Source organism: Sturnus vulgaris, chromosome 6 (assembly GCF_052056855.1).
Source record: "Sturnus vulgaris isolate bStuVul1 chromosome 6, bStuVul1.hap1, whole genome shotgun sequence".
Lineage (NCBI taxonomy): Eukaryota > Metazoa > Chordata > Aves > Passeriformes > Sturnidae > Sturnus > Sturnus vulgaris.
This window is the reverse complement of record NC_142248.1, coordinates 25,411,454-25,428,720: the sequence shown is the minus strand read 5'-3', so window position 1 is coordinate 25,428,720 and position 17,267 is coordinate 25,411,454. Positions and strand designations below refer to the sequence as shown.

The 17,267-nt window shown below is 46.8% G+C and overlaps 1 protein-coding gene across 1 annotated transcript; it reads right to left on the bottom strand.

Annotated features, from left to right (window-relative positions):
• Positions 1-290: 290 nt before the first annotated feature.
• Positions 291-16,760, bottom strand: DLST (dihydrolipoamide S-succinyltransferase). Its single transcript, XM_014890309.2, has 15 exons — positions 16,605-16,760; positions 12,121-12,154; positions 10,769-10,817; positions 9,695-9,750; positions 9,270-9,344; positions 8,822-8,877; positions 8,015-8,126; positions 7,364-7,519; positions 6,996-7,081; positions 6,225-6,322; positions 4,232-4,362; positions 3,583-3,656; positions 2,656-2,739; positions 1,960-2,127; positions 291-1,486 (listed from the first exon to the last, which is right to left on the bottom strand). The coding sequence occupies exons 1-15, from the start codon at positions 16,671-16,673 to the stop codon at positions 1,352-1,354; spliced, it is 1,383 nt and encodes a 460-aa protein (XP_014745795.1). The 5' UTR covers positions 16,674-16,760; the 3' UTR covers positions 291-1,351.
• Positions 16,761-17,267: the final 507 nt, after the last annotated feature.

Here is a 17,267-nt window from a genome sequence, read left to right as displayed (position 1 = left end):
GCCCTTTAGCTAACACTGGGAATTCCTTACCATCTGTAAGAGTTCTGTTGCTAGAAAAGGATGGTTTCCAGCTCTAAAAACCTCCTCTTTGCTGGGAAGAATCAATTGTTTGGCACAGTTTGAGGACAGCAGTGTTCACAGGCAGAGAAGACTCAATTTAGTACCACCAGTGATGGGCTCAGCTCCCATTACCTCTTTTCTCTCACCACCAGATAACAGGACTCTTGCACTGCACTTGGGCTGCTGCTGATGCCAGAGTCCTTGACCCCTCAAACACATCCCACCTTGCAGTCGTTGCACAGTTTTATTTCATTTAAAATCCGCTGTGTTAAATATTTTTGTTACAAGTTCTGTGTAGGGGGTAATAGACTCTGCAGGCACTAGCAACCCCCTCACCCCTCAATTCATGTGTGCGCTATCAGATTAAGAACTGCCCCCCTCCCCCCAAAACCAGCACCCGTGGGCTGGGATATACATGACAGTGAAAGGCCTGGCCCCCCCAGCTGTGTCTGCTGGGAGCAGGCCAAGCCCCCGCACGCAGGAAGCCAGCAGTCAGATCCACCGCCAGTGAGTCAAGGAGAGCTGCTGGGGGCTGGTTCTCACCCCCATGTCGGGCATGTAATGGTGAAAGGGTTGTCCCCAGGAACAGTGCTACCTCCACAGAGGTCACAGTGGGCTCTGCCCACCCCAACAAGAACATTCATGCCACAGTGACTGGGCTGGTGAAAGACAATCTCCAAGGGAAAGTAGGGGAGCTGCCACCCCGTGTTACTGTCTGTGGAGGGAGTGTAACTAGGGCACTGCCAGAAGCATTACACAACACCTACCTCAAGCCCTGCTCTGACCAAAACTTTTCCTGCAAGTGGCCTCGGGGTCAGACCACCCTTGCAAGGCAGATGAGTGTGAAATATTTTCAAGCAAAACATGGACAGGACAGTAGCCTTTCCTCTCCTCTCCCCCCCCAGGAACCTTAGTGCTAGGCAATAAAGCTGAACCTGCCACGGAGGGGCAGGGAAGGGTACCCTAGCACAGCAGCAGCAAGCAGTTTCCAGTGGTACAGGACAAGCTAGAGGTGAGAGTTTGGTGCCGTGAGGGAGAGGATGCCACACAGATGGCTCTGGAAAGGCAGTGCCATTCAGTGGTTGGCCCACTGCATTGTGAGATACTAAACCTTCATTAAACAAAATAGGAAAGGAGGTAGGAGCTATCCCCGCAATTCCCTTTGGGACAGCTCCAATCACAGCGGAGGGAGAAAGACTGGAATGACCCCTGCCAGTTCCTGAATGCCCTGCATTGTCCCTGCTGGTGCTGCGGCCCTGTCCTGGGTGGGTTGTGTGGGGGTGTGGCTGCCCTACAGGTCAAGCAGCAGCACGCGGGGATCCTCCACCGCTGCCTTGATCTTGCGCAGGAAGGTCACGGCCTCTCTGCCGTCGATGAGCCGGTGATCGTAGGTCAGCGCCACGTACATCATAGGCCGCACCTCGATCTGAGGAGTGACACGGGCATTAGTGAGCTCAGTGCTCCCGCCTGCACACTCCCCTCCTGAGAATTTAGGGAAGACCTGGCTTTTTCCCTGGACCCTGAATCCTGGGTTCAGGCCTTCCTGGATGTGTCCTGCCTGGCAAAATTACCTACCTACCCTTTCAGGCTGAGTCGATGCCACATACAAGATAAGGTCCCTTCCTGGAACTGTTCCCTATCACAAAGGCTACAACCTTACAATCTCCTCCTTCCCACACCTAAACATATTATAACCAGCTTGCCCATTCACAGAGAACAAAGTCCCCTGCACAGCTCAGGCAAGTGCCAAGGTCAGCAAAGGAGCCCTATGCCCATTAGTCTCTGCTCCTCCTTCACACTGAAGTATTTCAGAAGTGACACCAACCCCTTAGAAAAAGGTCCTCAGTCTGCTGAGCCCTGTCCTTTGTTCACTAAAACCCCCTGTGCAGGTCCACCTACCTTGCCTCCTACAGCCACAGGCCTGTCAAAGATGGCATGCATGCCTAAGATGGCAGACTGTGGTGGGTTAATGATAGGTGTTCCAAAGAGTGACCCAAAAACCCCACCATTGCTGATTGTGAAAGTGCCACCATCCATGTCTTCAATGGCCAGTTCATTCTTCCGTGCCTAGAAGCAAAAATAAGGTTTTATAAAGTCACACAGATCACAGACAGCAAAGAACAAGGGCTTGGACATCCAGTCTCTCCAGGAATAAATACTGATTGCAAGAGTTTTGCTTATTGATTTGTTCAGCTGAAAACCAGCACAAATTGCTTGAAAATGCATCCTGTCTTTAGAGTGAACATCTAGTGGCTTTGGAGAAGGAATCTCTCGCCTTTGCTTCCAACTCTTGCTTTTGCAGGAGACAGGCACAGGGACTTCTACCTCAGGACAGTTCAGCCTTGGCCTCTAAAGACAAAGGTGAAGATACACCATGTCACTAATACATAGATTGCAGCCTTCTGGAAGTGCTACAAGTAGAGCTGTCCTAGAAGGCAGAAGCACAGCCAGCAACGTAACTGGATCACTCCTCACAGAACAACTCAGTGTGTTAGAGGTCAGAGATGACGACACAGAGACCAAATCAATACACGTCGATCCAGCATTTCCAATTCTTTCCATTCCTCCCAACCTTCTTCAGAAAACTGCCCTTACCTTTTCCCCCAACTCGTAGATAGCACGCTCTATGTCAGCGAAGTTCATGGTTTCTACATTCCTAACCACAGGGACCACCAGACCCTGGGGAGAAGCAAAGTCCATGAATAGCAAATTCGGTGCAGTGACACACAGATAGCTGTCATGGGGCAGGAACCTGCACACAGCTCCGGAGACGTCCTGCCTCCCCCTCAGCCCACAGCAGCTGGTTGGCAGAGCTGCCTCACACTATGGCAGCCTGACAGGAAACCTGGCATGACACACATCAAGGGCTGACACCTTAAACTGAGCCATCATCTTTGCCTTTGTTAGCCTATCTCATAAAATTTACCAGGTCTGTCTGGAGCCAGCTCCACATTGATAAATTCCCCGGTGAGGCACTGGGATTTCAGCTGGCACCTCTTTATGCTGGGCCTCCCCTAGACTTTGGGAGAAGGCAGTGACAGAACTCCAGTCCTTGTCAAATCTCTGCTTTATAGCAGAACCTTCTAATCAAGAAGGCAATTCACTAATTCAACATCTGTAACTCCATCTCATACTCTCCCTGGACAGAAACATCTCTGTGGAACAGCACAGCAAAATCAGCCAGAGGATAGGACATTCAAAGCTTTTACTGCCTATGTCATGGATTCATGACAGGACAAGGTTTCCCTAGCCTGGCCCTACTAATTAACAACTGAGATCTATATTGACCCTGTCACCGGATCTCTTATTAAGATGAATCTAGTGGTAGAATATTCTTGGTACTCCATCTTCTCTCAAAACCTATCTCAGCAGTCCATAATATATCAGGTGTCTCATTTATACAATCAGTCTTATCAGTTAATTTCTGCTGCAGCAGAGTACAAAGCTGAGCTGGCTCAAAGTATCAGATCATCCCATATGAAAGGCTGCGGGAAGCATGGACAAAGCCACCAAGGTACATACCCGGGGAGTTGCTACAGCGACACTGATGTCCACATAGTCCCTGTACACAATCTCTTTGGTCGTGTCATCAATCACTAGAAAGAGAAAAAACTTGTGTTACATATATAGAACCTAAGATCAAGGGTTTGATAGGCTACAAAATCATAACAACTTGCTCATGTCTAGCTTAAATGTAACTCCAGAGAAGAATGAGCCCTCACTGTACCTGTACCTCACTGCCTCTCTGTGGGAGGGGCACCAGGATAGACAGAAAGAAAACAGTCCACACAGCTCAGTCCTCCTCAGTAATTCTCCCCTTGATTATTCTGCTCTGCATTTCAGCAAGCACTTCTGACATGCGCAGGAACTGCACTGTTTCTACAGCAGCCACCTGCGCCAACCAGAAGGCTCAGCCCTTTGTAGGCTGCATATGCATGGCCCCAGCCCCACTCCTGGTCACCCCTTCCTAACTGAGTCCCTCTTGGCAAGCTGTCCTCTACCTATGTAAGTGGCATTAGCAAAATCAGTTGCAGCATGCAGGTCCCCGTTTTTCCTGTGTATTTGACTTGCTTCTCCAAGCTACTACTCCTGACATGGACTTGGCTGTTTGCTTTCCCCATTTTGCCACGTTTCCTAGACACGTAAGTCACCAGCAAGGGTCCCCACTCACCTGCATTCACAACAGGCTGGTCCTGCAGAGCAAAGGCCGCAGCTTTCACAAAAGCTGACATGAAACCTAACTTCAGGTTGTGCTTTTTCAGAAAGGTATCCTTGTGTACAGCTCTCATCTCCCGGATGTTGCTGCAAAACACATGATAACGCCGGTAAACAGGGAGTCCAAGAAAACACCGTTCCTCACTCCATAACAGATTTCAGTGCTGGCTCCAATGATGCAAATCTTCACCACCAAGTTGGAAACCTCCAGTCTACTGCAAAACCCCTCATGTATGATATGAACATGGCTCAAAGGTTCCTGCCAAAGGATCAAACAGAAAGTGGTCCTGGACTGCAAACTCCACAGCCAGGGTAAACCTGCAAGGCCCACACTGCCAAGCACAGAAGCAAGATGGGGCATGGTGTATTTCCTGCTTAGGCCTCATGTTGCCACCTATTCTCTGGAGATGCCAGTGCTCGTACCAGTGTGGCAACACAGACAGCAAATGCAGGTGTGGCTGGGCTGACACAGAAGAGTGAAAAACCAGGAAATGCCAAAAGCAGTAAACATGCAGGAAATTAAATCAAACTGATCAAAGGAAAAGATCTCAATCACTCTGCAAATTCAGCACCAGGCAGTACACCACCACTTTTGTACCCAATTCTCTGGCTTTGGGAGTTGAGTAAATATGAAAGGAACTTTCCCAGGTGCTATGGTAGTGGGTGTCAGTCTACCCACAGCTCTTGACCAGACAAATCACATTTTCTCACTGTTTCTATTAATCAAAATTGAGGCCACTTACAAAACATCAGCCAAGCTATGGCTACAAGCTCTGCCTATTCCAGGCTAACACCAGATGCTGTAGAATTGCACGGTTCATCCCTTCCCCCTTCAGAGACCTTGAGTCTTTGAAGAGATAGTTTCACCAAGGAGCAGGATTTTCCACGGTTTAAAGTGTTTGTTTTCCTGTGTCTAACCTTGTTTAGGGTTAGGATTACCGCCCAAAGACATTAGTGCCTCCCAAGACAAAAGGACTGCAGCAATGAGGATGCAGCTTGCTATGGAACTGGCTCATTAAGGCCTCCTCCTTTCAGACACTGACCCCCGTGGGAAGCAAGAGGCCCCAGCACAGGTCTTCACAAATCAACTCCACAGTAATCAATCCAAACCACATTACCAGATGCAATAAGAGCCCCAAGCTGGTGTAAAGCGACACCTCAATGAGCCTCTGAGAGGAGATAAAGCTGCAGCACTTCCCTCCAATCAAGACTATTTTGCCAGCCTTATTGTTCTGAGACCCAAATATTTACATGTTTTGTCTTAAGGAGTAGCATAGGATTTCACAAGACAATTTGATTTGGGCACAATTTCCCCTTAATGCATTGTAACATAAGCTGCCCACCCTCCAAAGACATTAATGTGCTCAGTCCACGCAAGCACTTGAGTCAGGAGCCCCCCACCTGCTTGAGAGGATGGGGAAGGGTGCTGGTCTGTCTCTGGAAAGCTGTACCATCTGACAGCAAAGGCCTTAGGCCTAAGCAATGCTCACCTGAAAGGCTGATGAGCCCTGGAGAACCAACTCACTGCAAGTTAAATACCTCCAAAAGCAGTAACCTGGTGGAGCGGCAGAAAGCAGATGCTCCGTGTTCCTGTCTTCTAACAGCCACTATATGCAAGTGATACAAACCCCTTCTGCTCTTCTGCTCAACATTTACCAGTCTTCCATCAAAAAGCCCACAGAAGAGGAACCAGAGACTACCCCTATTACAAGTAGCAGGTGACTCCCAAAGAATGACAGGCCATTAGGAAGCTCTGTACCCCCTCACACCACAACACCAACATGGTCCTAAAGAAGTTGCGCAGACTGTGGTACACACCTAAGAAAGAGGTCCCAAAAGACATGCTGCCAATCTCTCCAAAGAAAACCTGAAAGGTTTTGACTGCTATTTAAAGATGACTGCCTTCATCTGTTTCTACTCATAAAGGGAAAAATGGGTTTACTCCTCACCTCATATCGATCTCATTGAAAGTGGTTAGCATGGCACAAGTATTCTGAGCCTCTTTCAGCCGCTGAGCAATACGCTGACGCATCCTATTCATTTTCACCTGCAAATTAAAAAGGTATAAGCAGAAGCTGCCTTAAGCTCATACAAGGGCAAAATGCACAAGAAACACAAACGGGCCTTCTCTTGCCATCTGATTGACTAGATGCCTAGGGCCAAGATTTTCACTCTAGGTCAGGAGCACAATGGGCTGAGGAGTTTATTTCACTGCTCAGCTCAACACAGTTCACCTGAAAAGCAGTGCTGAAATGCATCACAGCATAGCTACTTCTGACCTTTGCATTCCTCAAGACCTGCAAGCATGCATAACTTTCCATGTGGCTAACGTGAGAAGAGCAAGACTGCTAAGAAAGCAGGTTGCTCAACCATGCTCTCTTAAGAATGTGCAAGGCAGTTTCAGCAACCTCAACCCTTTGCTGAAGGCTTGTGGACAAACAAAGCAGATCACACTGAGTCCTTCTGTCCTTCTGAGTCAGCAGAGCTCAAGACAAGACTTTTGCCTAGAAAAGACCCGTGCCACATTGGTCCAGGCTCCTTCCTCCACACTACTCATAGGTGGTTCCCTCATGTAGAGAATTTTCCCACCTGTCACAGCTCTACTGAGCTGGATGTGTACAGGTGGATATGGATACATCTGGAAAGCTCAAGGCTTATGCCAGAACAGATTATCACCTAGCAAGAGAAGTGCTGGAAAGGCCCCTGTTCTCACAGCTTACCCTATGCTCTGATCTGGCACCTTTGGTGGGCACTGCCTCCCCAGGAGGGGCTGCCGCTGGAGCTGCAGCCGGTTTCACAGCAGACACTGAGGGTAAAAAACACATCAGTCAAAAACAGAAGCCAGGTAGAAAAAGTCCTGAGGTAGAAAGCATATTTGAGCTCCTTGCTTAAACAATACAGCATGGAAGCAGCCTTGAATTAGGCTGAGAAGTTCCAGGCATAGCTGAGCGATCCAGTCTGGAGCATGCAGGGCAATACTGAGAGAGGCCTTCACCATAAATGCCTCTGTTTGCTTTCTTTAACCTTATACACTCTCCCCCCCAAAGAAGAAAGACTCGAGAACAGGAACAAATAGCTGTTGCCTCACCTGGTTTGCTGTCGATGGGCTGAGTTGACACAGGCGGCACTGGTGGCATTGTAGTGGGAATTGGTGCTGCAGCAGGGGGAGGAGCAGGCGCAGCTACAGGTTCAGGGGCTGCAGGAGGAGGAGGGGCTGCGGCTGGTTTAGCCTTGGCAGGAGCAGCTAAAAGACAAGGAAGAACCATAGTAAGGGCACCAGCTTCCACTGGCAGAGATCTGTGTCCAACCAACCTAACAAAAGTAAATCCTCAGGCAGAGTGCCTTTATGTTCTCAGCACTACTGAGCTGGCAGAAGTCACCAGGAGAGAAAGCCATTGTGGAAGTGTTTTACTCATGAACACCCTTGACCTCCTCACAGGAGGAGGCTGGATGCTACAGAGAAGAGGGCACAGAAGGGAGTTAGGAGAATTCTCAACTAGTTATAGCTAAGAACTCAGTCTCTTCCAGAGGGAACAAAAGAGAAGATCCCCCTCAGAAGGACCAAAATTAAACTTTTCTAATGGACAACAGAATAGAATATTTCCTTCCAGTTACAGAGGCAGATGGAGGAATTATTTAACCTCTCTGAGGATCCATCTAAATGCTTTGCTTTCATCTTCAGAAAAAACAAACAGGTGGAAACACAAAGGCCTCTTCAAATTATACATGCCTGACTTACCTCCAGTTTTCCTGAGTTTGAAAAGAGGTGTTCCCCCTTCCACTTTGCCACCATCGGGTACCAGAAGTGCTTCAATCACACCAGCTGCTGGGGCTGGAACTTGCACTGATGTCTGAAAAAAAAGAAAACCAGTGAAATTCTTCCAAACATTGGTTGGAAAACAAGTGCCCAAAAGAAGATGCCAAAATGTGCACATTTACATTGTAATTTGGCCAGCAACTATGTCTCACGCTATTTGCACCAGTTTTTCACACCCTCCACCGGGAATTTGTGTCAACAGTTAGAAGCTTTAGGAGATGCTGGCAGTGTAACATATAGCCTGATCTCCAGGGTACAGTCAAGAACTTACCCACTGCCAGCATCTTCCTGACAGCAAAACAGAAAAAACAGAACTTGGCAGAGATTTCAGCAAGAATTTCAAGGCTTAACAGTCCTTTCAGGGATAGATAAACTTAAAGCCTAAATTTCAAATAATCTGAAGACAACCTGTGGCTTGCAAATTTCTCTTCTGTTTAAACACAAACAGGTTTCAAAACTCAAAGCGCTCAAATTAGAAGGAGGAATAGAATTACAGCTCCAACAAACATCAACACCATGATGATTAATCAAATGGATGAGTAAGGGTTATCAAGAATTCTCTCTTAAGGCACAGCAAGTTTTCATACTAGATGAGAAAAGCTTTTCTCCATGAAAGAGAGCAGGAGACACAGTCAGGAACCTGCAGGCTCTAGGAGCTCTTAGCAGGAGAGAAGCCATACAGGGTACCTGCCACAGAACTAGAAAAAGTTTTGGTCCAGAAACTCCTACCTTGTCTGTTTCAATCTCACACACCACTTCATCTTCCGCCACTGTGTCTCCAACAGCTGAATGACAGATATGAAGACCACTGTGAGGAGGGAGGTGTGCTCTGGCCTCCCCTCTTTACCCACAGCAGTTTCCCACACTAAACCATAACTTTTTCACCCCAATTCTCCACAGCTTCTAAAGAAAAGACTAGCTCAAGCAATCTGCTGCACAGTTAAGAGTCTGCATCCAGCTCAGACATCTCCCTTCATCCAACACTACCTCTGACAGAGAGGTGATGAGGCAGTAACTGCAATCCATACCCCTTAGGAAAGCTGCAATTAAATGCCTCATTTGTCACAGACTGAAAGGCACAGAGCAGGATGTCAGCCAGTGAACTGTAATGCATTCCCAAGGTGTCCAACACAGCAGTAACAGTGATGAGAATTTCAGGGAAAAGGCAATTGCTTACCTTTCTCCCACCTGACATCTCCTTCTGTGACTGACTCTGCAAAGGCTGGTGTGTTCACCGTAACAACTTCATCCCCTATGAGAGAGACAAACAGACTTGACTGCATTCAGAGCTAAAAATTGATGGCATTGCTTCATTCTTGTCATCATAACTCTGCTAAAGGGGGTAGGCTATCAGACATCAATTACTGTCCGTCCCCTTGCTTCAACACTGATCAACATTTAAACAATCACAGAAATTCACATTTGACTGAAAGCCAAGTTGTGACAGGAATTGTGACAGACAAAATCTATAGGGCCCTGCGGATATAAACCCTGAGTCATCCATGCAGGCAGGACAGCAGTAAGCCTTGATCAAGGAGGGAAGGTAGCTGTTGGCAGGACAGCAAGAGGGAGCATCACACTCATTCCTGACTTTTTACTTACTATGTACCGCAGTGGTTCTGAAGTAGCGGACAGTGAAGACACTGGAGCTATTTACTCTGCAGAAAGAGAGAAAAGTATGAACAAAGAAGAACATTCGTCTCCAGGCTGCCGGCACCAAGCTCAAGTACAGAATTTACATTTGCTAAACTGATGTGAAAGGCTGCTCGGCTGTTCTGATGTATTTGCTCCAAAGGACTCATACTTACTGTTCAAGCTGCAACAATCCAGTAGGAAAAGAAGTATTACATCCTACCATCATTAGTGTTCTCAGAAACTGAGTGAGAACTGACACATATGGAATTTTAATTCAGACAGACAACCCAAGAGAACCCTTGTGGTTTAATGCCCAAGACTAGTGCAGCATGAATTTTTTTACCTCCAGATTAGGACCATCATCTCTACAGAAGTTGTTAGATTACTCCAAAAAAAAAAAAAAAAAAAAAAAAAGAAAAGCACCATAAATTGCCTATGGCAACGCATCCAAAACCCAGCTATTTCCCTCCACCATGTTTCTTCACAGGCAGCTGGCAATCTCAAGCACTCCAAAGGATGATTTTTATATCTACTGACATCACAGCTGGAAAACTGAAACAAACGTGCTTTAGCCTTTCCTCTAGCACAGGCTACTTTATACAAACAGACTGGCATTTCAGGCCTCTATGCATGTACTCTTATGGTTATTTCCACAAATGCATTTTTATAAGACCACCTCAGTAATGAAAACCCTGACATACGAACAACAGCTCTGTGAATGACCCTGCTACTCCTGACAGAAAATCTACCAGGAGACTATCACAGAGCAAACAACACCTCTAGTCAGATAATCAATTAGTGGAAATCCATTTATCACTGGTTTTCTCATTCCTGTTCCTTCCTTCAATATCTGGTTGCAGACAAAGCTTGTTTTCAGTTCTCAGCCTGCAAAACCTAGATTTTGTTGGCTAGCTCTATGTTCCTATGATGCACACAAGGATTTCATGACAGCCAACCATATTCTGTTTCTCAGATCTCAAATCTTATCACGGCTAGAGCAGCCCCAGTCTCCCCACACGACAGTTTTCTGTGGATACTTACACAAGCTTCCTGCTGTTTGTGTAAGCCAGTCCTTGGCTCCCAGACACACCTGTGAATGACAAAGGAGTTACCCACAGCAATATTATCCAGTTGTCCAGCCCTCAAGTATCCTTGTCAGATAAAAGAAGGCAGAGGACACCACAGCCCACCCTGAAAGAAGTTTGGGACCAAATGGGGAATATATCCATGCAGAGACACCTCAGTGCCATCAAACCTGCCCAGAGCTTGCCAAGAAGAGTGGTCTTGTCTTCATCTAGATTTATATGGATGGAGAAAACAGTTACAGCTTGACAACAAAGCTAATAAGGATAACTTTGAAAAGGGCAAACAAAGTAGCAGCTACCCTACTCAGAGCAAAACCAGGAAAGAGCTGTGAGGAACCACATCCAGGACTGCTGAGTTATCCACACCCATATGAAGGGTAGGAGCAAGGTATCAGCCCTGTAAGAGGAATCCCCAGGAAGTCTCATAGTTGCAGAGACAGCTAAGGACATAAAAAAGGACTGAAAAGAGGGTGCAGAGCAGAGTAATGAGCCATCATCATCCTTCTTCTATGCCCACTCCCTGTCCAGAGAAATTATTTTCCAAAACTAGCAACAGGGAAATACTTGCACAGCTTACCAGTTTCACATACCCTACTGTTCCCTTCCGACACTACTCATATGCCCTGACACTGCAATTTTTATTATGAACTGAACTCCTGTCCTTTGTCTCTTACAGGGCACTGGGCAGTTTTCCAGACTGATCTTAAAGAGAGTCAGCATAGTAACTGGAGAACATAATTATCTCAATTACACAATGCCAGAGGGAAGAACCATTCCCCCACTTGATATTTTAAAAAAGCAACACAATTTCTACACCATCCTCTACTAAAGGGTTGATATTGGAACTCTAGAGACCAAAAAAGCAGAGTTAACTGGTTTCTCAAACTGGAATTAGAAGTGAGTGAAGTAATGCCACATGAACACAGTACAGCAAGAAAAAACAGAGCTCTAAGGAGAAATAGTTTAAATACCAAAGTGGAGTTCACAGGCACACTAGATTTAACATTTCATGTATAATTTTCCAAGGAGTTTATTAGAAAGCTAGGGCTCTGCAACAGCATGTGCTTCGAGCACTGCAATGATTGAAATACACTGTGCTGCTGCTGTGAAATCTTCACCTGAGCCAAATGGATCAGGCAGCATCTACATCAGGCAAGGAAGGCACTCCCATGGAAACTTAGCTCATTCCACTGCTTCTTCACTACATGACTGATAGAAATAAACCTCAGTCAGACCTATTACCAACCTCCATCATCAGCTCTGTTCTTTTCTAGGTAGTGTGAAATGAAACAAAAGTGTAAGACTCACCAGAGAGAGGGCATCTTGCCAGAGTACAGTTCCCCTGTCAGAGAGAAGAGAATGTATCAGTATTGCAAGAAGACAAACTCATCCTAGAAGGACTTTGCATTTCCCCTGAGATCTGAATCAGACACAGGACCCACTGTTCCCATGCTCCAGTCTGCAGGAATGCCACTTCCCCACAGTGTGCTAGACCAAGAAAGCACCTATGCCCTTCTCTATCCTTTGTCTCCTCCCAGGGTGCTTTTGATGCAGTGATGTTAAATTTGATGCTTTCATTTTCCAGTTCTGCATCCAGAAATTTTGACCTTCTCATGCGCACCTTACTCTTGAAGAAGGAACAAATTTCCAAAAAAATTTGCTATGAATGAAAAGGTAAAGGGTAGCTACTGGATATAATGAAAAAACATCCCATGATGTTTACTCCTACAGTCATGAATGCAGCATCTAGGGTTTTTAATTTTTTTTTCTAAAGCTATGGAGCCTTTGAACTCCAGAAGGCCAGAATTCCTCTCAATGGCAAAATTTCTACTGCTGTCAGTTAGCCAGGAATTCCATATTCTTTGATGTTTCACTTCATACCTGTGTAATCAATGACTGCACTCCTAGCTCAGCATAACAGCACTCAAAAGTAGAAGACATTTCAAAATATTCCAGTTACTTCCCCTACTGTTATTACATATTTCTCTCACATCAAACCTGCAGGATTGGAGAAGCTAAGAGCTCTTTAAAAGCAATAGGAAAACAGCACTGTAACCACAACTGAAATGCACTTGACTGGCTTAGAACAACAGCAACTCAAGAGCTCAAAGCAAAAGCCCTTATCCAGCAGCTAAGGTAAAAGTTAGATTTCCTTCACACCTCCAGCATCTGTAGAGAAGTTTGCATACAAGCCCTGATTTCAGCTTCAGCAAAGCAAGCAGGATGGGATATAACTGACCTTAAATATCAAAATAAATTGAGGAGCTGTGTGGCAAAACAACACAAAGACCAAGGACCAACAATATACTTTAGCTCGGCACACCATCTACAGGACTGAGGGCTGCAGGATACAGAAACATATCCAATGAACACTTTGTAACAAAACTACTGACAGACCTGGAATCAAGCCCTTGGTGGTTTAACTATCCAAGCTTATAAATGGATTTACTTGTTGGGTATTAACACAGAGTCAACGCAATGATCAATGGCCAATTCAACAGGGTTGTGATTAGCTGTGCCAAGGATGCAGGCAGCAAGTCTGACTTACTGCTAAGCTCCAGCACAACACCATGCAGCTACCCTGCTTGCCAGTTCACTGCAGTGATCAACGATCCTGAACCTACAGTCCTGCAAAACTGGCTTCTGGCAGGGCCTGCTGGAGCCCCTGCCCCAAGCCTGGCTGGGTCAGGGAAAGCAGGAAGCACTGTGCAGATTTTGTAGAGTCATCTTGAGTGCTACAATGCCTAATCTTGGTGCAGCACTGGCCCCTGCTAATTCACATCTGGTTTGTGCAAAGCCAGCTCTAAGCCAGGATCAGTAAGACAAACTCCAACTTAACTCCACTGGGTCGGCTGTCTAGAGCACTACAATCCTCAGCACTCTGTGTTGGTCATATTTGTCCCACATTCCATAGTGTCCCAAATAGCATGGAGTCAATCACAAATTGAGTATCAAGCAACCTGACTTTCCCTCTATCCATTAATGTTTCCCTGGATGCTTTATTTTAAAAGTGGCTAAAGGCATTCCTAGCATGACAGACAATAAATCATTAGAAAGGAACAGCCTCAGACTGAAGAAAAACCAGACAATTTTATTTGCTCAGGACCAGTTTACTGCGGAGTTAAAACAAAAAGAAAAGTTTAGAAGGCCTGTCCTAAAACAAATCACTATGAGAAAACACATCTGCAGCTCTCTTCCATCAGTGGTGTCAAGTCTGTGTTCTACAACTGGAGCAAAATTAAGGAAAAAACTGGTATCACTCTACCCTTTGTCTTTTAGATAAAGAAATTACGGAAAGAGCTTAATGGGAGGAGGAAGCCACTAATAAAAGATACTGTAATTTCTCTGGCTTACATTCTGCAGAACTGCTATGTGTCTATCTCTTAACTACAGTACCTCAGAGATGAACATGCAGCTTCAGGAGACACTGGACAGGGCTGCTTCCTGTTCCCTTTCTTTCCTGAAGGAATCATTCTGATTGCACCTGTTCCTGGATCACTTGGCTAAATCTGTCCTCTGCTTTCTGTTGGAGCTTTTTCAGTGAGAATAAAAATATTTTGGGTTTGCTATCTGGCATTAGCACTTTGGGTCACTTTAAGAAGACAGCCTTTACTTGGGGAAAGAAGTCTTGGTCTAATTAACCAGTGACTCATGTACCAAGTGATTAATATTTCCCTCTTGTTTCACATGACTTCACAGAATTGTTTTTATAACTGTTATTAGGCCAAAGTGACCCTGGTATGCAGTGTCCCAGGCCACACCTTTCAAGGAGCCATCACCTTCCAGTAGGTCACTACACAATGAAATAAAGGATGGAATACATCAGCTAAAGCAACAGCATGTATACCAACAGTGAGGGACCAGTTCAGGTAAGGAATCTGATGAACTTGACAGTGCAGCTCATTTCAGCAGAGGCAAACCAGAAGGCCAGTGCTGTGCAGCTCCAACAACATGCAAAGCAGCAATTGGTTCTCCAGGCATGGCTTCTTGAGAGCAAAGCAGCTGCTGCTTCAACAAGGATGAGCACAAACCACTGCTACACACAAGAACCTCACTGCACGGTTTTCATGGGTATAAAAAGAATTATATACAGCATGGGAGGGCAGATGCCAAGATGGGACAGAGATAACAACGCTGAAAGGTGAAGGATAGTAAGACAACAGGCTCAGAACTCCTCCAGTATGAGGGGAAGGTCAACCAGAGAAGAAAAAGTTCTTTACCAACTCCTGCTCAGATGAACAGGATTTGATTCTTGAAGCACTTTGTGCAGCTCCTGATCAAACCAATCTTTTCCAGACCAGCTCTTCTCTGGACTTTTCAACATATCCTTCAACATCTGCCTGCCCCGAATCTTACGTGCTACAGGCTACTGATGCACATTCATTGTTTCTACTTGACATGAATTCAGGACCTTTTCTTCTTTTACAGACAGTCAAAACCCAGTCACCCTTCCTCACCCTCACTGACTCTACTCTCCTCCCATTCAATCCTCCATTTCTGAATTTTGTACATGTCTACTGTTCTCACTTCTGCCATCAGAGATTTGCAAAGTTCTGAAATGTATTTCTATCTCTCCAAAAAGCCTGTATTACATTATAATCAAAATTTACTTCCCATATCGCTGCTCAAATGGAAATAAAACCACTACTAGAACTTTTCCAGTACATCGTTAACTACAGGTTAACGTACAGGTTAACTAGCATTCAGCCTAAAATCTCCTGATTTTCAGATTAGTTTTGTACAATGTTTGAATACTACATCTACTTCTCCCTGTTCATTATAACTACACAGCATCACTGAGAGCTGACAAAGTGCAAATATTGCTAAAATGCCACTTTAATACGTTGTTTAAACTGCATTACGATCAATTTGTCTCTACATATATGTATAACAAAGTTTAACTGTACAGTTACTTGTAAATTGTCCATAACGCAGTTTTACATGTATACACACACATTTATAAAAACGTGTCATTACATTACCACTGGTTGTCAACATATGCTCGCCAACATTTACAGGATGTCTAAAATCAAGTCTCATGCTCTAAGGCTCCAGCTGGTCAATGGAAGAGAACTTTCTCATCCTGTAGGTACGCACGAGTATGTGTGTGCACATGAAGCTGTGTGTGTTTGCTGTTTAAATGGAAGATGTGTGCAGCAGTCACTGAACGACAGGACTCAGCTGGCCAAGGGCAGCTTCAGGGTTAAGTAGTTATTGGGCTCTCTCAGCCCACGCTGCAACCAGCAGAGGTTACCGCCGTTTGCAGCGGTTCAATGATTGCCCTGAAAACCGAGCACAGAATTTAAACAACAAACCGCATACCGGTTTGTTGCCGTTCCTGCCCCGGGCGCACTCCGGCCGGGGGGGTCTCTGCCAGCGCAGGCCGGTGGCTGCCAACAGCGAGGGGCCCAAATGCTGCAGCCACTGGCAGGCGGGCACGGCGGAGCCCGAGAGCGGCGGTGCTCGAAAGCCCTTCCCGCCGGTCAGCTCTCCCCGGTGCCGCTGCGCCGCCGCCCTTCCCGCCGGGCCGGGCCGGGCCGGGCCGGGCCGGGCGGCAGCGGGGCAGCGCACCCTCTGGGAAAGGGCAGCGCCGCGCTCACCGCGGTCCCTGCCGGGGAGCAGCCCGGCCACCCCTTCCTGTGCCCGGCCCTGACGTGTCCCCGGGGCGGCGGTGCCAAGCGCCAGGCAGCAGGGGACGCGTCCCGGTGCCCTTGGCGCCGCCGACCTCGCCCGCCCAGCCACCGCCCTCCTTCCCTGCCCCGCTCCCCGCGGCCGGTGCCCGCGGGCCGTACCTGTCGGAGGGCGCGCAGCGAGCGGCCCAGCGCACGGCCGAGGCAGCGGGACCGCCACAGCGGCACCATCGCGGCAGCGGCAGCGGCGGTGGCGGCGGCGGGAGGGGCCGCAGGGCGGACACCGGAACCAGGCCCGGCGCGAGGCGGAAGCGCGCGGGGTCGGACCAACCTCCCAGGACGAGGGGAGCAGCCGGGGCGGGACCACCGCGAGCGGGGGACGGGGCTGCGGGGCAGGGCCGGGGGCGAGGGTCCGCTCATAATATTCCTATTGTTAACGTATATGTGACAATATATGTATTGCTATATTCTATATAATATATGTTATATTAAATATTATTATTTATGGATCACATATATATAAAATATCAATGTATTACATATTTTTATATAAACACGTATATGTGTAGATAGACGTTATTGTATGTAACAGTATATGTATTGTAATGTGAGATAAATAACCCTATGCATTACGAAAAGTGCCGTTTCATGACGCTCTTGTTTGAACCAGCTCTGGGTTGCTGCAGGGCAGCTGTACCTGTGGTTTTTCGGCTCACCTTGGCAAACTACGGGGCTGAGCTCGTGTGGGATGACACTGCCGCAAGCATCACCCACTGGGATGCTGCATGGTTAGAAATGGGCAATGAGGTCATCTCACCATGAGAG